At 37.0% G+C, this 21949-nt stretch overlaps 1 protein-coding gene across 2 annotated transcripts in view; it reads right to left on the bottom strand.

Moving 5' to 3' along the window:
- RNF8 (ring finger protein 8) overlaps positions 1–21949 on the bottom strand; it is a 90669-nt gene that overhangs the window by 51281 nt on the left and 17439 nt on the right. For both annotated transcript variants that reach the window (XM_044674368.1, XM_044674367.1), the window contains exons 2-3: positions 15538–15666; positions 1676–2410 (exon numbers count right to left, since the gene is read on the bottom strand). In XM_044674368.1, coding sequence (XP_044530303.1) covers positions 1676–2410; positions 15538–15666 — 864 coding nt within the window. The remainder of the gene's footprint in view (positions 1–1675; positions 2411–15537; positions 15667–21949) is intronic.

Here is a 21949-nt window from a genome sequence, read left to right as displayed (position 1 = left end):
TTTTATAAAAATATGGATGCTTTGGGGAGATAGACTCAAAACTAACACTCCAATGCAACTATCAACAATTTGGAAATAGATCTTAATCAATGACACATGTTAAAACCAGTGGAAATGCACATCGGCTATGGGGGAGTCGGGGGTGAAGGGGGAAAGTAAGAGCATGAATCATGTAACCATGTTAACTTTTCTAAAAAAGAAAAATTATTAAATGGAAAAAAAAATATGGATGCTAACAACAACCATGTTTGGAGCACATACTCCAAATCACTTTTAAGAGAAATGTATATTATAACAACTTTGAGTTTTACTTCTTATTCATCAAAATTAGGAAAAATAATTTAAAAATAGGAATGGTTATTACTAGAAGGGCTGTAGAAAGACAAAGCACTGTAATACACTGTTGCAGGAGTTCTAAATTGGTCTAACCCTTTTGGAAAACAATTTGGAAGTAGGAAAAATATCGCTAAAATTCTATACTATTATTGTTTATATGAAACCTAAAGATGACAAAGATGAAGGCAAAGTTCCATATATTCCAAAGATTGATTTTTTGCAAAAGCAAAACACTAGAATTATGTGCCCAATGATAGAAGAATGTTGCACAAACTGTGACATATAAATATACTACTGCACTGTAAGAAATGATGAAAAATGCAAAGAAACATGGGAAGACTTCTATAAGCTAACACAAAGCAAAGAAAATAAAATCAGAAGACTGCAATAATCAAAGTTTAAAGAATCCAATAGTGAATTATTATTATAATGAGCAATCCTTCTCAGAGAACAAATGGCAGAAAGGTTAGGGATGAGAAAAGGTAAGGAATGTTACATATGCTTTCAGTTTTAGTCAATTTATTGATTCGTTTTCTTTTAAGAGTTTTTCCTCTGTTACACTGGAGGAGTCAATGGTGCCATATTGGGAAAATTACAATGATGTAAAAAACAAGTCATCAAACATTTTGAAAAATAAAGAGCCAAAAAAATACTACTAGCCTAACAGACAATTTACTGTGGTATTCTGATATATTGATTTACTGGTTTACTTTACTTCAAATCAACCTTGTTTTGCCTATGAGGCTTGCCTTGAATCCCAATTCTAGTTTAGTTCCCTCTAGATCTACAAGTTCTGATCCTAGGTGAGGAGGGTAGGGAAGAAGGAGGAAATAAGCATTTATATAGTACCTACTATGTGCCAGGCAATGTGCTAAGAGCTTTATAAATATCTCATTTGATCCTCACAATAACCCTTTGAAATAAGTGCTGTTATTATCCCTATTTTACAGTTGAGGGAACTGGGGTAATCAAGTTAAGTGATTTGCCCATGGTAACAGCCTAAGGCAGGATCTGAATTCAGGTTTTTCTGATTTTAGGCCCATCACTCTATCCACTGTACCAACTAGTTGTCTCTGGGTTTCTGGATTGTGCCTGCCACTTACCTGGCCTGATACTCTAATTCTGGTCCCACCTCTGAGTTTTGCCTTATACAGAATTCCCCTTAATTCTCAACCATAGCTTCCTAGTCTCTGCTCCAAGGTTCCACACATCTTGTAGCTAGTGCTCAGCTTCTATGTCTAACAATATGAATCAACTGAGGACACTATGTCTCTGGAAGGGAAAGGCACAAAAGGTATACGCCTTTAATTAACTGTCATTAATTTTCTACACTCTGTACCTCTAAGTGTTGCTCCTTCTCCTCGAAATTTTTCTCCAGCTGCTCCACTCTCTGCTGCTGCTGGACCTGCTCTGTAAATAGCTGATCTTGTAACTCCTGGAGCTCCTCCTCCATCTTCACAATCTCCTTCTGAGCCCCCTTGTGGCTCTGCTGCTTCACACTCAGAACAGCCACCTGCTTCTCTTGAACTTTCACCTTCAGCTTGAGAATCCTGGCCATTGTCTTCTTAAGCATGTCCAAGCTGTTCTGGGACTGTGATAAGCTTGGGCCTTTGTGCTCCTTATTCCATAGAACTGTTGCTTTTTCTGAAACAGGAAGGTCATCCTCTGCTACTCTCTCCCCACTTGGTCCAGGGAAAGCCAATTTTCGGTCCATGTTTTTAGGGGTGTGTTTGGCCATTTCGGCTCTTCCACAGGACTTTCCTGACTGCTCATAGTCATGGGTCACTTTAATAACTTTGGCTCTGGAGTCTGATGAGCCCTCTGCTCCAGGGCTATCCGATTCCTCTAAACTACATTTCCTTTTGGTTCTTGAGCACCTAACTACTGGCCTATCATTCCTCAGGGCAAGACATAGGTGAATCTTTTCCCAGTCTTCTTCTATTACTTCATATTCATATTCTGCATTCTCCTTATTTTCTAGTGGAACTCCAAGCTGGATTCGGTCTCCCTCCTTGATAGGATAGGCCTTTAAAGGTTCGAGGCGTTCCTTGTTCAGCCAAACGCCATTCAGACTCTGGGGAATGAGGAAGAGATAGACATGAATAAGCTTTGCAGTGTTTATTCTCCTTAATAGAGGTCTCTCTCTCTTGCTGCTACAAATCCTTCTGCCTCCTCAGAAGGACAACTCTTGACAACAAATTGCAAGGAAAGGTTTCTAAACCACTAGTCTTAGAAATAGCATTTTTCAAGTATGGCTTTGCTTTATCTCCTATATATCTGATATTCATGCCTCCCCGGAGAACTACCAGAAAAACGGGCAGGAATCACTTTACTTCAAGTAGTAACAATAATAATTAGTGTTTAGCACCTTAAGGTTTGCAAAACATTTTGCAGATGTTCTCTTAGTTGATCCCTACAACAATCCTTCGAGGTAAGTGCTATTATTATTATCTCCATTTTACAGATGAGGCAACTGAGGCTGAAGTTGAAATGACTAATCCAAGAATCATATAACTAATGTTTGAGAGGGGATTTGAATTTATCTTCCTGATTCCAAGTCCACTGCTTTTGAAGTATCACTAAAACAAATGTAACATCGACGGAAAACTGAAATTAAGTCACATCTCTTGTTCTTATGAAATAGGAAAAATTCAATTAGCTTGGAGGAAGCTTCTAATGATAACATCAGCGAAGTAAGATAGACCAAGGAAAGTCACTGAAACATCTGGACACAGTGTGAAACCAAAAACCGCTCTGGAACTTACTACCTATGTTTCCTTAAGCAAGTTTTACTTCTTTCTGGGATCCGGTGTCTTACCTATCAAATGAAGGGGTTGGAGGCTATCCAAGTTTCCTTCCTGTCCTTATAATCAATCCTGTACACGTTAGGGGAAGTGTGGCTTAGTGGAGAGTATGAACTTTGAATCAGCAAGACCTGGTTTTAAGGGTACCTCAGATACTTCCTGGCTCCGTGACTCTGGGCAAATCAAATAACCCCTTTAAAACCTCTTCTTCATCTCGAAGATGGGTACCTAACCTCACCCATTTGTTGTGAGGATCAAAATAATAACGTAGATAATAAAGCTCTTTGTCAAAGTTAGATTGCTGTATTGTCAGCTATTATAATAAAAACTTGAAAATTACATACACACACACACACAAAAAAAAAAAAAAAAAAAAAAAAAACAAAGGAGAAAGGCACATCAATGACATGTACTGGACATCATCACTCTGGAGCTGAAACAATTAGTGGTGCCCACAATCCTGGCTTTTGGTCCAGTCACGTCAATTCACTCATTAAGCACTCATGGCCTGTTGTACTCAATGCTATAATATATCCTTGTGAAAAAAATAAAGAGATAATACAGGTCCTATGATTGAAAAACTTACAGTCTGGAAAACAATACAAGGTAATAATATACCAAATACACCATTCATATTTGTGTGCACTAATTATAAATTATACGACACTTCAGAAGGGAAAAAAGAATCAAGATCTGATTAATTCGTGGGAATGAAGTAGGTTTTGAGTTAAGCTTGAAAAAAGTGTGGAACTGAGTTCAGTAACTGTAGATGGGGGACATCTTAAAAGGGCTTTGACCCTGGTTTAACTTTGGGGACAGGATCAGAGTTAACATCAAGCCCTGAAATAAAGTTAAGACATTGTCAGTAATTACATATCATATTCAACTCCTGACTCTTATCTCCTGGTCATTTTATTCAACCCAAAGATTAGGGAAAAGATAGCACAGTAATTCTTTATTTTATTTATTTTTAAAAATCTTAACCTTATTGTCTTAATATTAATTCTAAGAGAGGAGCAGCAAGGGCTAGGCAATTTGAGTTAAGTAACTTGCTCAATGTCACACAGCTAGGAAGTGTCTGAGGCCCAATTTGAACTCGGGTCCTCCTGACTCCAGGCCCGGCACTCTACTCACCATGTTACCTAGCTGCACCCTGCCCTACCTTTTTTAATAGCATAGTAATTCAAGAGCAATGAGTAAGCAGCATATGATAGTTCCTGTTCTTCTCTCCAAGTCTCTTCAAGGCTCTCAAATACAGGAATTTTGCACTCAAGATTCTCCCTATTACAATCTCTGGGTCCTGTTTTTCTTACTAAATATTTTGCTGAAGGGTTAGGCCAGTATGATCCTTTGGCTACTGTGCCCTAATATGATTCATTCAGCCGACCCACTCTTAAAATTGCTTCAATTCAGCCTGGAAGTTACCAGTTCTCACTGAATGCAAGAACAAAGCAGCTACATTAGGAGCTATTAGAAATAGGAATGATTTTAGAAAAAATTAAATTTGATATTGGACACATAGCAAAGTTCTCAAGGTAAAAAAGCAAGATGACTAGAGGAGAATGTCAAAAGTCAAGTTACAGAAATTTAAGTAAACCCAAAGGGCAATAATGGATTTAGTCATCAGGTAAAACACAGTAGGGTAGGTCAATTTGGAAGAGTTTTGAAGGGCTAAAGAAAAGATAACAAAGTCTAAAAAGGTCAGTTTAAGACACAGGAGCACACCATGACCCCCATGCACTTTCTCTACACGCCTTCCCAAATCTCCCATGTCTAAAAAATAAGCTCATAGTGTTCATTCCCCAAAACAATCTTTCCTTTGATTCTCTATTAACCCCATGGCTTAACTCATGGTGCCACCTAGTGGCATCACTTATAAATCTTCCAACATCTTTCCTTCTCAATTCCTTTTCAGTCACAGGCAGAGACACCTGCAAAAGATGAATCCACACAGATGCCTGACATGCCATTCAGATATTCAAATTTCATAGCATCGTTAAATGTGCTCATTCTACAGATGAAGAAAAAGGACCAGGTAAGTTAAGTGACCTGTCTAAGGTCACAGAAGTAGAAAGTATTATATCCCATTTCAAAGTGCTAAAGACAAAAATGATGAAATAGAATAGTCAATTTTAGATGGGTTTGGGGAGGAGAGGAACACCAGGGCAATGATCGTGGAATTGTAACCAGAGAAATGAAGGAGTCATTATGGAAAATAACATAGATAATGATGTAAGAAGTCACTGAATTCTTTATAACATTTGACCCAGCAATACTTTTTTTTTTTGCCAGTTACATGTAATAAAAAATTTCCACAAAAGTATTCCTAAGTTATATGAATAAACTTAGCTCCCTCCCTCCCTTCCCTCCCCCTCCTCACCCCCTGCCCTAGTGCTGGCAAGCTATTCAATCTGAGTTATACATGTATTATCATGGAAACCATATTTCCATATTTTTCATTTTTATGAGAAACCTTATAAAACCAAAACCCCAAATAAATAATTGAAAAATCATACTTTCGTCTGTATTCTGACTCCAATGGCTCTTTCTCTGGAGATGGATAGCATTCTTCTTTGTCATAAATCCCTCAGAATTGTCCTGGATCATTGTATTGCTGAGGGTAACTAAGTCAATCACAGTCGATCACTTCACGATATTGCTATTACTATGTAAAATGCTTTCCTGGTTCTGCTTATTTCACTTTGCATCAATCCATGTAGGTCTTTCCAAATCTTTCTGAAATCATCCTGTTCATCACTCCTTATAGCACAATAGTATTCCATCCCCATCATATACCACAATTTGTTCAGCCAATCCCCAATTGAGGGACATCCCATCAATTTCCAATTCTTTGTACCATAAAAAGAGCAGTTATAAATATTTTTAATTAAGCAGGTCCTTTCCAATTTTTTTTTTATCTCTTTGGGATATAGACCTAGTAGTTTACCCAGAAATACTATTACTAATCATATATCCCAAGGACAAAGTATGGAAAGGAAGGTACGATATATATAACAAAATATTCCCTTAGGCACTTTTTGTGGTAACGAAAAATTGAAAATATAGTGGATATCCACTGACAGGAAAATGGATGAATAAATTAGATGGAGTACATAAATATAATGGAATATTACTACACTGTTAGGGAACAATGAATATGAAGGATTCAAACCCACATGGGAAGACTTATGTAAACTGATAAGAGAACAAAAAGCAGAACTCTAAGGGAATTATCTACATAGAAATGATTAACTGAAGCCATGATGAGATTATCAAGGAGGGTAAAGATGGAGAAGAAAATGGGACCAACAGCAGATCTTTGGGAGATACCCATGGTTAGTGGACATGATGTGGTTAAGGATCCAGCAAAGGAGAATGAAGACTAGTTTGGAAAGATAGGCAAACCAGAGAGCACTGTCACTAAACCCCAGAGGAGAGGACATCAAGGAGAACAGGGTGACCAAGATGGTCAAGAGAGGAAAAAAGGACAAAAAGAAGCAATAAATAGGATATGAGCAAAAGTACCGTCTTCAGAAAGAGAAGGGGGAAAGCCAGGGAATCAGTCTGAAATATCTCATGGAACCAGGAAAAGGCCTCTAAAATGGTCTTTCATGTTGTCACTAATCTGCAATATTCTGTGTTCTGGTGAATGGTAAAAGCATATGTGATAAGACGCAACAAACCCAGGTCTTCTATACCACTTATTAAAAAAGCTGTAAGACTGAAAACAAATTTATTCCTGATATTAACCACTATCACAAATTTTGTGCATATTTGTCTTTTAACTTAAAAAAAATTACAAATCCCTTTGGAATTAATTTAAAAAAAAATACCTACAATTCTTGACTCTGTATTTAAATGCTCATTCTCCAATTATCCCAATAGGCAGAATAGCCATTTTGTGGCAAATTTTGGTGATCTGAGTTTTTTTTTTCTTTTAAATTAAAACATCTAACATCATCTAACAGCCTCAACATACATCATCAGGAAAAAATGGAACAATGAAATTTTGTAGTTGAAACTCAATCACTCATCAACAAAAGTAGAAAGCCAGGGTACTCAGTATACCAAGCAGGAGTCACACCAAAAGACTGATTAGAAAAATGAAAAGGAAATTTTCCTCCCAATACCTGCTGCCCTAACAAATCCCCTTTCTTACTTTAGGTATATCTGAAAGAAGAGATAAAATACAGCAAATAAACTTAATAAATACTAATTGTCTTTAAATGTCTTAAAGAGATCTTTTATCAATAAGCTGCCTCTTTATTAGGAGCATCTGAAGGTAGAGGCTGTATGAAAAAACTAGGTCTGGAATAAAGGAATATAAAGTTAATAATGAGACAAAGTCTACAGATATCAAGGTCATGCTTCTCATAAATGCTGGAAAATTTATTTCCCTGTTCTAATAATTTTTAAAATATTAGTTAGAAGGCTTGGGAAGATCTCCAACCCTTACCATTTATCCTTTTCTTCAAAGAAATGGGCAAAGTTACCACATGTTTGTTCTTGAGGATCCTCTCCAGGAAAGCTAAATCAGGGGAACACTTATACTCCCATGAATACCCTTAACCACTTAGTCAATTTGGATTTAAAAACAAACAAAAAAAACCACCAATTTTTCTCTTAAAGTAACTTTTTATAAAATTATGCATAATTCACTTTCCCTTCAAAATCCAAAAACCAACTATGACAGTTAGCCCTGATGTCCTTTATTTGATATTCAAACAGTGCCTTACTAATAAGACTGCTGGGTTAAATGATTTGGTATTTGTACATCAAAACCCTCCTGCTACACAGTGCAAAAGCAACTCCATCATACAGCAGGAAGGTGCTTTCTCAAACAGCAGGAATTCTGTATTCATCTTTGTAAAAATGAAGGCTTGCTGGCTCTCACAGAGTTCCGAGTCCTCTTCTTCCTCCATCTAACACATTCATAAGTCCGTGATTCTGGTAGATGATGAAATTCACTGCTATAGTTTCAGCAGTCACGAGGATTACTAAGTTAACAACTTATTGAGGGTATAAATAAGCTAGAGGGGGCCCTTAAGTCAGGCCTTTAAAAAGTTACAGAGAGACAGGGGAAGGAGAATGACCACTTCCTTCAGAGAAATTACCAGAGGATCAAATGTAGATCTACCCACTAGGAATTAAGGAACAGATCCAGGAAGGCCGTGACTCCCTGAAGAGGGCATTCTACTGTAAGGCACACTCCTAAGGCAAGGAAGATTTGAAAAAGCAGTATGAGGTTTAGTAGACCACAAATTCAACAAAAGACAACAATATGATAAGCTCACCAAGAAGGCTACCTCAAGAGAGACAGAGCATCCAATAATGAGGTGGTGATGGTCCTGATCGAGATAGATACTATATTTCAATGTGGACCCCATATTTTGGGAAGGCCATTGGTAAGCTGAAGATTACCTAAAGAGGGTGATTAGAACTGTGGAGGGCCTTGAGTTCATGCTATATGATGTCTGGCTGAAGGAACTAGGTTAGTTCAATCTGGAGAAAACTCAGAAGGGTCACAATAGCTACCCCCAAGTACTGGAAAAGGAATTATTAGCCTTATCCTGCTTGGTCTCAGAAGGCAGAACCAGGACCAATTGGTAAATTTTGAAGAGATGTATTTAGGTTTGATAAAAAGAAACATTTCTTAAAGATTATAATTATCTAAATGTAGAGAAGATTACAATTTGGAATGAAGTGGATTCCCCTTATTAGAAGTTCTGAAGCAAAAGCTAGATTGACCACTTGGTCGGGTATATCATAGAGGGGATTCTTGTTCAGGTGTGAGTTGCACTGAATGGTTATTTGATCCTTTCTAACTCTGAAATTTCAATAATCCTGAGGCTGAAAGAAGGGAAAAATAGGGGAAATCAATCCCTTCACTGGAAATTGTGAACAATGTGGTCTAGGAGAAGTGAGACACTAGAAGACAGAGCTGTTTTACTGTTTATGTAATTATGCATGATTAAGTTCTTTGCATTTCCTGTTAAATTAAATAAAATTCCTTCCATATTTGATGTTTTATTTGCTTGAGTACTTGCAGGAGTTAAGGACCCTTTTCTTTAAAAAAAAAAACCAAAAAAAAAAAAAAAACCCAAGTGTAAGTGAAATGCTGACATTCTTTGGGGAAATCCTCAGTGGAGATGAGCTAATAAAAAGTACTCAAGACTGAATGTGATCTTCATAAATGTAAATGTTCAGTTCCAGGCCACATTTTACAGAAATATTTTGTTGAAATAAAAGTCATAAAACTGTTATCCCTTTTCTCTCTCACTTAACTTATATCTGATGGCTCCTTTGAATTTGCTTAAAATAAGCTACTATTTCCATGATGCCAAAACTTCCCATTGACCTTTCTTATTCATTGACTTTTCTTATTCAGTGACCTTTCTTATTCAAGCTTAGCTACTCTCTCCTCTTCACAGAAAACAGTCGGAAAAACTGCCAAAACCCCCATGCTTCCATTTTCTCCTCAACTCTTGGCAAGGGAGCTTCTGCCTCCACTCACTTTATGAAAATTTTTCTTGACCATAAATAATCTCCCATTTCCAAAACCGGAGATGACCTTTTTTAAAAAACTCTTGACCTTCCAATAGATTTTAATACTGTTTATTACTCCCCTACAACTGGATGTACTTCTGAGAGACCACATTCTGATGCTTTTCTTTCTGTCTCCTCATACTTTGGTAAGGGGGAAGGGGAAATAATGTTTAAGTCATTGCCAAGTTCCATTTTATAGATTTATATATATATATATTTATATATATATTATATACATGTGTAGCATGTATGTATATATATATCCCTCTATCTTTATATATATAAACTGTGTGCTTGTTGTCACCTCCATTGGAATTTGTGAGCTCCTTGAAGACAGAGACTGTCTTTGTCCTTCTTTGTAACCCTAACACTTAGCACCTGGCACATTATAAGTACTTAAATGCTTCTTGACTGACATAATGAATGATAAAGTTAAACATACAAACCCCCGGTAAAGGATATTTCAAGCAAAAACAGGATTAGAGAATATAACTTGCCAGTTTGCTTATTAAACAGTTAAATGTTTAATAGTTTCTCTGTAAAGTCCATTATAACCTCTTAGTTATAAAATTTAAAATATAAGTTGTTGGGGTGTTTTGCTGGCTTTTTTGGGGTGGGGGTGGGGTGGAGTCTGATTGCCACATCCTTAAGTTCTTGTATGAGTTTCTCATTCTAAGAGAATAACCACCTGCAAAATCTTTCCAGAGAAAGTCATGATCAGCCACACTACCAGGCATGTTGCTGAATATATGATAAAAATCTAGAACCCTAATCTAGAACAACCTGGTTAGTTTGTGCCCCTAAAACTTCCAAGGCTATTGCAAAAGGAAGACTTCATTAATTAAACAAAGAGTTAGCTATACAAAGAACAGAAACCAAGTCCATGTTATGAAACTGTCTTGCCCTTCATCAGTGTGGAGATGAGATACGTCACAGATTTAAGAGGAACAAAGAATCGCTGTCGCATTCCAAAACCCTTCCTCATCACTTTGTGACTCAACTAACTATGCAATAGCTTTCAAAAAACCTACTTCAATAAGTGAGTTGGGCTAAGGGTTCTGCTTTCACTTTCATTGGTAAAATGGAAGTTAGGTAATATAGTCCTGAGTCCTGGGCTTGGAGTCAGAAAGACTCAAATTTGAATTTGGCCTCCAATACTTACTAGCTCTATGACCCAGAGCAAGTCAATTAACTTCTGCCTGCCTCAGGTTCCTCATCTATAAATGAGGATAATAACAGCACCTACCTTACAGAGTTGTTGTAAAGATCAAAGAAGATAACATGAATATTACTTTTTAAACCTTAAACTACTATGTGAATGCTAGCTATTATTAATGTTAATATTATTATGATTTGTCACATACCTATTAGAGACAACTAGAGAAAGTTTTCTAAACAAAGGAGTAATAACATGAAAGCAATGTTTTAGAAACAGCAGCAGGGAACAGATTAGACCTGAGGTTCAAGAGGCTAAAAATACTGAGAGCATCCACAAAGCAATTGCAATAGTAGAGGTGTATTGGGTAAGAAGGCCCAGCCTAGAGGGTTACATAGCAGTTGAAAAAACAGGCAAGGCTCTTTGTAGTAGCAAAAAATTAGAAAATGAGGGGATGCCCTTTGATTGGGGAATGGCTGAACAAATTGTGGTATCTGTTGGTGATGGAATACTATTGTGCTCAAAGGAACAATGAACTGGAAAAATTCCATGTGAACTGAAAGGACTTCCAGAAATTAATGCAGAGTGAAAGGAGCAGAACCAAGAGAACTATAAACACAGAGACGGATACACTGTGGTACAATCAAATGTAACAGATTTCTCTACTAGCAACAATGCAATGATCCAGGACATTTCTGAGGAACTTATGAGAAAGAATGCTATCCATATCCAGAGAAAGAACTGTGGGAGTAGAAACACAGAAGGAAAAACAACTGCTTGATCACATAGGTTGATGGGGACATGATTGGGGATGTAGACTCTCAGCAATCACCCTAATGCAAATATTAACAATATGGAAATAGGTCTTGATCAATGATACATGTAAAACCAACAATTACTTGTTGGTTAGGGGAGGGAGGGAGATAGAAGGGGAGGGAAAGAACATGAATCATGTAACCATGGGAAAATATTCTAAATCAATGAATTATATAAAATTAAAAATAAAATAAAAATAAGAATAAAATTTTTTTTAAAAGAGGCAAGAGTAAATCAAAAACACACAAAGATTTTTCAAAAGACACTAACCATAGTATCAAAGGATTCACAAAATGATGGGATATAAAATTCTAAAGTGTATATTCTCTTTCAATGTTTATCACTCAAATCCTTCCCATCAACAACAATAACAAAAAAATAAATAGAATGCTCATTTGATAGATAGGAAAGAAGGAAAACTCTAGGGAACAGAGACTAAAGTGAATAGAGAGGTAAGAAAAGGGAAGAACAAGATGCCAGTATGTAGCTACTACTGCCTCAGCTATCCGTAAAGTATTTCAGATGCTTTAATTGACAAGGTAGAATGGATGTGTGAAGAACATTTCTAGAGACAGGTGACAAGCTGATGCAGGGACATGGATACAGAGTCTACTTAGGAGCACTGGACTTAAGAGGGAAACTTAACTGAATTTAAGAAGGAAAGAGTTAAGCCTACAGGTTTCAGCTAGCCAAGTTTTCTTCCTGTTTAGCCTTTTGGGGATTTGAGTATGACATTTAAAAAATCCTCACTTTGTTTTAGAATCAATACCGAGGATCAGTTCCAAGGCAGAAGTGCAGTAAGAACTAGGCAATTAAGAATTAAGTGACTTGCCCAGGATCCCAGAGCTAGGAAGTGTCTAAGGCTAGATTTTCACCCAGGAACTCCCATCTCGAAGCCCTTAAGGATGACATTCTAATTACTTATTAGGAGTAGTGAGATATGTCTTCACTCTAGACCCTAATGAGTCCTTCCTTTCCAGTCCATTTCAACAATAGTTGAGTCAAAACTACAGAGTGAACTACCCTGAACTTCAGCCAGTCAACTAATATTTATTAAACATCTACTATGTGTCAGTTAAATGCTGGGAGATAGTCTTTGAATGACCTCTGAGTCAGGCCCAGCCCAGAACATCTGGTGCTGTCTTGTAGGACTGCTAATACAGTGTTATAAGGAAAGAGAGCATATGAGCAAGATCTGGAAAAGATGCAGAGGCAGGGAAAGGTTCTGGAATTCTGCAGAAGTGACAGGGCTATTTCTAACAGTCAGTTAAGCCTCGAGTCTTGTCTTGTCTCCTGGGGTGGACCTAGTAAGATTGGCTTTTCTCCTGTGGCTTTCCTCCTCCTATATCATCCCATCCTGCCTGTACCTGGTTATCCTGTTTCCTGCTGACTAAAACTGATACACCTAAAGAGCTTCTTGAACCATCTGAGACAGCTGTCCATGAGAACCTCTCCATGTGCCCTGTCCTGTTTAGCTTCCAACCTCAATACCTCTGTTACCATCCAAGGTGGGGATTATGGGTTAGAGGAGTTTATTTATATAAGGAACTGGGACTTCAGGTAGATAGGTAGACAGTGTAGTTCAATCTCTCTGAAGGCTTCCCATGAGGGAACAAGTATAGATCTGTTGGGGAGGATTAGATAGTGGATATTAGATAAGGTTATCCAAATTCCCTTTCTTACCTTCCCTTTTTAATAAACCAAACCATTCCTGAGTTTGTTACCTCTGCCTGGTCTGGATCTATTAGCCTGTTACCTATATCCTGTTGGCCTTCCCAAATCTGTGTTATCTTCTGTTACTGGCCCTGAGTAACCATTTAGACCTATTCCCTGAACCTACCAATATCCCACTCTTACCACCCTGATATTTCAGTTACTTATTTCATTCCAGAACCTTTCCCTGCCTCTGCATCTTTTCCAGATCCTGCTCATATGCTCTCTTTCCCTATAACAATGGAGAATGCAATGAAGGGAGGGATCCAGCAGTGAGAAGATAAGTCTGGACTGGCCTTCATGCTTCTTTCTAGGGACATTTTTGGTGATGCCTGTAAAAGAACTAAAAGCCTACCAAGAGACATTCTCTCCACTCATGGGAGATTAGAAAATAAACTGTCTGTGGCTATTCCACAAGAAAAGAACAATGTTCTACTACTGACCTATCTCCTCCCCAGGAATTTTCTTTACCATGCCTCTGTACTGGGTTCTTTTGCCATCAAACTCCTCTATCTACTAGCTCCATTTGACAGGTTTTCTTCCCTCAGAATATAAGCTTCAAGCACCAGACCTGGAAATGGGTTCAAATCTGGCTTCAGACTAGGGAAGTCACTTAACCCAACTGCCTAGCCCTTGCCTTTCTCTCAGAACTGATATTCAGTATTGATTCTAAGAATGAAAGCAAGGGCTCCTTGAGGATAGGCACTGCTTTTCTATTGTATTTATATAGTGCTTAATAAGTATATGCTGACTAACCTGACTAGAAAGTCAAAAAAATCAAGATCCAAGTTACCTAGAAAAGTCCTTTTTATCTATCCCAGTATAAGGTAGGTAAATTTGTTGCAAGAAATGGTTTAGACTCTAGGTGCATGAGGGAGCATAGAATTTACCAAAACCAGAGGTTCTTCAGGACCAGGGGCATACCTAGACCTATTCAAAGGAAGTGTTTTAGAAAGGGGGGGACGGGGGTTTAGGCTGGGTTTCTCAGTGGACTGAGAGTCAAGCCTAGAGATAGGAGGTCCTGGGTTCCAATCTGACCTCAGACACTTCCTAGCTGTGTGACCTTGGGCAAGTCACTTAACCTCCATTGCCTAGCCCTTACCACTCTTCTGCCTTACAATCACTACACAGTATTGATTCTAAGACGTGAGGGAGGAAGGGAGGGAGGAAAGGAGGAAGGAAGGAAGGAAGGGAGGGAGGAAGGAAGGGAGGGAGGGAGGAAGGAAGGGAGGAAGGAAAGAAGGAAGGGAGGGAGGAAGGAAGGAAGGAAGGAAGGAAGGAAGGAAGAGAATCTGTGGAGACTCCAAATAAAGAATGTCTAACTTAGAGGGTCATCTAATTCATGCCCTTCATTTTACAAATGAGGAAACTGAGGCCCAGATAGAGTAAAAAACTTGTCCAAGGAGAAACATAAGCAATGAGTATAAGAGCTGAAATCTGGATCTAGATCCTTTGACCTCGAAATTCCATGCCTTTTCCACTGTATTACATTGCCTTTCCAACACAGATTTTGTTTTTCTGCCTTTTCTCCCCGCTAAAAGTGCCCTCTTGGTGAATGTATTCATTCCACTGGTCTCAACTACCCAATTATATGCTGTTAACTCCTAAGTTTCTAATTATGATTTCTTTTCTGAGATTCAGAGCCAAAATGTAAGCTTTCTATTTGGCACCTTTACCTAAAGTAAAGAAAACAAAAACTCAATATGCTCAAAACTGAGCCCTTTTGTCTCCTCTCTCTGGTTTGGTAGAGAGGAAACAGGATGAGTGAAAGCAGAATAATAGAGAGGAAAGTACATTTTATATGTTATCTGGAGTAAACTGAGGAAGTATCTAAGGTCACATTTGAACTCAGGACCTCCTGTCTCTAGGCCTGGCTTTCAATCCACTGAGCCACCTAGCTGCCCTTAATGCATTTATTATACAGGACTGGATATTATAATTATCTGGGTTCCTGTTTTCTTGTCCACTTAGATGATAAGTTCTATGAAGGCAGGGAATGATTTATTTAAATTTTCTGTCTCCTATATGTCTTTCTATCTACATGGAAGGTATTTAATAATTGTTTGGTGAATGAGAACGCTCCTGGAACAGTATCTGTCTCAAGTCAGGTATCACCTTTGAGGGCCATTAGGATGAGTACCACTTGAGTACTATGAATTCTTCTACCTTGTTGTCCATCATTGTCCACTGGCCCTCAGCATTCTGCTTGAAAACACAATGGTTTCTAGAAATCATCAATGGACAAATTTTAGAAAGCAGCTGGTATGTGACATCAGATCCTCGACCAACTGTCACCTGCAAAGACAAGGGAAATGAGAGGCAAAATTAGATAAAATACTGAAAAGGTGTTTGCAGTGATATTAACCAGAGGCATTTAAAACATTTTTACAGGGAAGCCCAGAATTACCTTTAGTTTAGCATGTTCATATACTCACAAATAAGATATTCCTTGCTCCCTGGGCACCTTTACCTATGTCCACCTTTCCCACTTCTTCACAAAATCATTAAGTTTTGCTCTTTCCAATATTTGGCAGGAGAAAAAAATAATGAAAATAAAACCAAAGAAAAGCAAGGAGAATTTCTGGTGGATTTTGTAAGAAACATCAAACAAATATCTGGTCTGTTAATCTATTTGATTCTATTTTGTTAAATATTAAGGGTCTATAAATTTTGTTTTTTATTCTATATGCATGATTTTGTTATAGATTACATATACATTATTCATCTCCCCTCCTCTGCTTTTAAACCCTTACCTTCCCTCTTAGAACAATTACAAGGCAGAAGATTGGTAAGGGCTGGCAACTGGGGTTAAGTGACTTGCCCAAGGTCATACAGCTAGCAAGTGTCTGAGGCCAGATTTGAACCCAGGAATTCTCATCTCCAGGCCTGGCTCTCTAACCATTGAACCACCTACCTGATTCTTCAGTTGTTTTGATATACACTTCTCTTATTAGTCATTCAATTCATTCTTTGATATGGTAGTTATAGTTTGCAAGTCTTCTGAGAAATGCTTGTTTACATACTTTCATTGTTTATCTACTGGGAAATATTGACTAACCTGACTAGAAAGGCAAAAAATTTTTGGTCTCTTATATTTCTGTCAGTTGTCTATCTTATCAGCCCTGTTATCAGAGATACTTGATATACAGATTTTTCTCCCAGTGGCACACACCACTCTTCTTATCTTAATTATATTAACTTTGTTTACAAAAAAGTTTTCCTATTTTGTGTAATCAAAATTATCTACTTTGTCTTTTATAACTGCCTCTATGTCTTGTTTGACTAAATTCATACTGTGCATTTTGGAGAGCAATATGGAACCCTTTTTTCCCAGCAATACCACTACTGGGTCTATATCCCAAAGAGATCAGAAACAGATGAAAAGGACCCACTTGTACAAAAATATTTTTAGCAGCTCTTTTTGAAGTTGCAAAAAATCAGAAACTTAGGGGTTTGGCTGAATTGGGGAATGGCTGAACAAGATATGGTATATGATTATAACAGGAAATGACCGTATTAAGAAATGATGAATAGATCGAGTTCAGAAAAACCTAGACTTCTATGAACTGATGCAAAATGAAGTGAACCGAACCAGAACAGTGTATAAGAAATACTGGATGATAATGAACTGTGAAGGACTAAACTATTATCATCAATGCAAGGATCCCACAACTCCAAGAGACTCATGACAATAAAGGTTATCATAGAAGGAACTGACAGATAGAAGCATTCCACTTCCCTTCAATTCTTCCATGAATTTTTCTCTAGTGTACACAATATGCATCTTCTTTCATATGATGAACATGAAAATAAGCATTATATAATAACACATGCACAACCTATATCATATTACATGCCATCTTGAGGAGGGGTGGGAGGGAGGGAGAAAACATGGATTGCAAAATAGCAAAAAATATTTATAAAAAATCACATTGAGGGGGCAGCTAGGTAGCTGAGTAGCTTGAGAGCCAGGGCTAGAGACAGGAGGTCCTAGGTTCAAATTTGACCTCAGACACTTCCCAGCTATGTGACCCTGGACAAGTCTCTTAACTCCCATTGCCTAGCCTTTACCACTCTTCTGCCTTGGAACTAATACACAGTACTGATTCTAAGATGGAAAGAAAGGGTTTAAAAAATTGTATTGACATGTAAAAGTTTTTTTTTTTTTAACCCTTGTACTTCGGTGTATTGTCTCATAGGTGGAAGAGTGGTAAGGGTGGGCAATGGGGGTCAAGTGAATTGCCCAGGGTCACACAGCTGGGAAGTGGCTGAGACCGGGTTTGAACCTAGGACCTCTCCTGTCTCTAGGCCTGACTCTCACTCCACTGAGCTACCCAGCTGCTCCCTAAAAGTTTTTTTAAATAAAATAAAAATAATTCACATCCTACCCAAAGTTGGGAAAGGCCTGTTAGCTATTTCTCTTTTAAGATCACATGTAAAATGGTCAAAGGATATGAATAGGCAGTGTTCAGAAGAAGAAATCAAAGTTATCAATAATCATTTGAAAAAGTACTCTAAATCACTCAATGAAAGAAATACAAATTAAAACAACTCTAAGCTTCCACCTTACACCTAGCAAAGTGGCCATTAGGAAAGTAAAGGAAAATGATAAATGTTGGAGGGGAGTGACAAAATTGAGACACTAATGCATTTGCTGGTGGAGTTGTGAACTGATCCAATCATTCTGGAGAGCAATTAGGAATTATGCCCAAAGGACTATAAAAGAATGCATTCCCTTTGATCCAGTAATACTACTACTACTAGGTCAGAATCCCAAGAGATGAAAAACAAATGAGAAAGTTGTACAAAAATATTTACAGCTGCTCTCTTTGTGGTGGCAAAGAACTGGAAACTAAACGAATGTCCCTCAATTGGAGAACGGCTAAATAAATTGTGGCATATGACAGTGATGGAATATTATTGTGCTATAAGAAGTGAATGGGATGATTTCATAAGGAGCTGGAAATGTTTACATGAACAGATGCAGAGTGAAATAAACAGAACCAGGAAAATGTACACAGTAATAGCAATATTGTGGAATGATCAACTGTGATAGACTTTACTACTAACAGCAATACAATGATTCAGGACAGTTCTGAGGGACATATGAAAAAGAATGCCCTCCACCTCCAGAGAAAGAATTGCTGGGATCAGAAGGCAGATGGAAGCATATGATTTATCACTTGTCTATTTGGGTATGTTTTAGGGTTTGGGTTATAAAAATGGGTAATAAAGAACCCAGACTGAATTGATTGCAAGCTCCAGGAGGCAGGAGGGAAGAAGGGAGGGAGACAATTTAGATTATATAACTTCAGGAAATTCATGTGGAAATTTGTTATTAAATTAAAAAAAATTTTTTAGTAAGATCACATGTAGTACAATACACAAAAACATTGGACTCAAGAATCAAGAAGACTGAGTTCAACTCCAATTTTAGACACTAGCCATGTGATCCTAGACAAGTCACTTAAACTCTGTCTGCCTCATTTTCCTCATCTGTAAAATAGGGACAGTAACAGCTGTCCCAGGGTTGTGGTAAGGATAAAATTAAATGTTTGTGAAATGCTTTGCAAATCTTAAAACACTAAATGAGAGCTATTATTATTATTGCTAGTAATGTTTATGTCAAGTATTCTTTTTGAATTTTCTACAGGGCTAGACAAAATAAGATCAAAATTCATTTGAAAGAATAAAGTATTGAAAACATCTGAAAAAACACAACAAAGTTAGAAAGAGGAACATAAAAGGGAGTACTCATCAAAACTACTTGGTAATGGTTAAAAAATATAAAAGTAAAAGATCACTGGAACAGTCTAAACAAGGAAGAATCAGAAATAATGGAACTTTATAACTTGATGTCTGATAAACTGAAAAACAAATTATTTTAAAATAATTCCCTACATAGTAATAAATCCTAGGAAAAACAGAAAGCAGTCTGGTAGAAATGACATTATACCAACATCTTGTATGAATTATAAACAAAAATTTCACAATACAATCCCCATATTACAAAAGAGGAAATGAAGGCTAAGAAAACAAAAGTGCCATGCTCATAGTTACATGGCTATTACATGCTGGATTGTGTACCTAACCCACCTAACTACAAGTTAAGCATTCTTTCCACTCAATACTATTTCAAATTAGATACTATTTGTAAAATGTTTAGCATACCGACTGACACATAATAGGTACTTAATAGTAAGTAATATAATAATGGCTACCATTTATACAATGCTTACTTATTACTATGTGCCATGTACTTTTAGGTCATTTACAAACATCTCATTTGAGCTTCACAACTACCCTGGGAGTAAGTAAGTAAAGTTATGATCCCCCTTTTAAGGATGAGGAAACTGGAGCAAACAGAGGTAAAGTAATTTGCCCAGGGTTACACAGCCAGTAAGTGTCTGAGGTTGGATTTGGAATAAATGTTTATTCCTATTCCCCTCCCCCCCCATACCACATTGCCTCTCCTACATCATACAGTTTTAAAATCAATCATCCTCTCTCCTTTTAACAGGTTCATAATATCAATGTGGCTATTCTTTCCTGTGATAAAAATCGGGAACTTTCCATATCTAAAACCCTCCCAACCCATGTGGACTTTCTGTATTCCTCTAGATCTGCTATGTCCATTCATTCTACTTATACTACATACCAAAATAAAATCCAAATAGCTGTGAAACACAACATAATAACAAAACTAAAGGGAAAAAGGAAATTTCTTTCAGGTTTATGTTTTGGGGGAAATTCATAAATAACCAAACAAGGGATAAAGAGATCATAACTGACAAAAGAACTTCGATTACATAAAATTAAAGTGCTTTTGCATGAACAAAGTTGATGTAACTAGAATCTGATAAAGGTCAAATATCTAAAATGCAATAGTAAAAATATAAAAAATATCTAAGATCAAAGATGATTCCCCAAAAGACAATATAGCAAAGAATTTGAAAGTTTTCAGAAGAAATACAAATAACTGATCATAAGTATTAATAAGAGCAATTAAAATAATTGATGTTTTACATCATACCCACCAAATCATTACAGATGATAAAAATGGAAACAATCTTGGAGAAGTTATAAGAAGACAAAAACACCAAAACAGTACTGACTGATCTGTAAATTAGTCAAACCATTTCAGAAAAGCAATTATACTGGAAAATTGTCTGATGATACTCTCTGACTCATTAAGGCTACTCCTTGGACTAAGAAGGTCAAAACAAAGAAGGGAAGAAAGAGAATATGAATTGCAAAATGTCAGAAAAAATTGTACAAAATTGTTTCTATGTGTATTTGAAAAAAAATTAAAAGAAAGTAAATAATTTTTAAAGGAGGAAAAGATCTCACATATACATTAATAATAACAGAAATAATAAAGGTAGCAATGACATAGCACTTTAAAGTTTGCAAAGTGCCTTCCACATTAACTCATTTATTTTGAAATGTTCCTACCAGCACTTTTTGTGATAGTAAGAAATTAGAAACAGAGCTAATACTCTTAAGACTGCTGAATGGCTGAACTGCATAGGAATGAATGTTATCACATTTGTATTACAATATTATGCTACTACAAAGAATAAACAGGAAGAATTCTGAGAAACTTGGCAAAACCTGTATGAATAATGCAGAATGAAGTAAACAAAAACAAGAGAATAGACACAATGACTAAAACAATATAAAGAAAAACAAGAGTAAAAAAGCATCTGAACTCAGATAAATATAATGACCAATCAATTCCAGAGAACTGATGATGGAATATACTTCCTCCTTGATATAGAAATGTGGACTCAAGTACAGAATGAGATTGATACTCTCTCTGATGTGATCAATTTGTTCATATGATCATAGATTTAGTATTGGAAGGGATCTTAGAAGCCATTTAGGTCTCAAACTCTCATTTTACAGAGGAAGTTTGTTTTGATTAACAGCATTTTGTTGCAAGGAAAATTGGGAAATGATAATTTTTAAAAAGAGCATGGCTTGTGGGATAAGGGGGCACAGATGGGTAGCTCAGTGGATTGAGAGCCAGGCCTAGGGACCGGAGGTCCTAGGTTCAAATCTGACCTCAGACACTTTGTGACCCTGGACAAGTCACTTGACCCCCATTGCCTAGCCCTTACCACTCTTCTGCCTTGGAACCAATACACAGTATTGATTCCAAGAGGGAAGGTAAGGGTTTTTACAAAATAAAGTAAAATAAAATAAAAAGAGCATAGCGGGCAGCTAGGTGGCTCAGTAGTTTGAGAGCTAGACCTAGAGATCTGGCCTCACATAATTCCTAGCTGTATGACTCTGAGCTAGTCACTTAACCCCCATTACCTAGCCCTTACTGCTCTTCTGCCTTGGAACTAATATACAGTATTGATTCTAAGACAGAAAGTAAAGGTCTAAAAAAATAAAATAAAAAAGAGCATAAGAAAAAAATTTTATAGAGTCCACTGACTCGTGAGCATGAATATCCTAGCTTTGCTTTCTTCTGTAAAATGGAAATACCTTAAAAACAAAGATATATAACAACTTTGAAAAGTTTCTTGAAGCATTATACAAATCTAAGGCTACCAAGAGCTAACAATTC

Source organism: Gracilinanus agilis, chromosome 4, assembly GCF_016433145.1.
Source record: "Gracilinanus agilis isolate LMUSP501 chromosome 4, AgileGrace, whole genome shotgun sequence".
In the NCBI taxonomy this organism is placed as follows: Eukaryota; Metazoa; Chordata; class Mammalia; order Didelphimorphia; family Didelphidae; genus Gracilinanus; species Gracilinanus agilis.
This window is presented reverse-complemented; position numbering and strand designations above follow the sequence as displayed.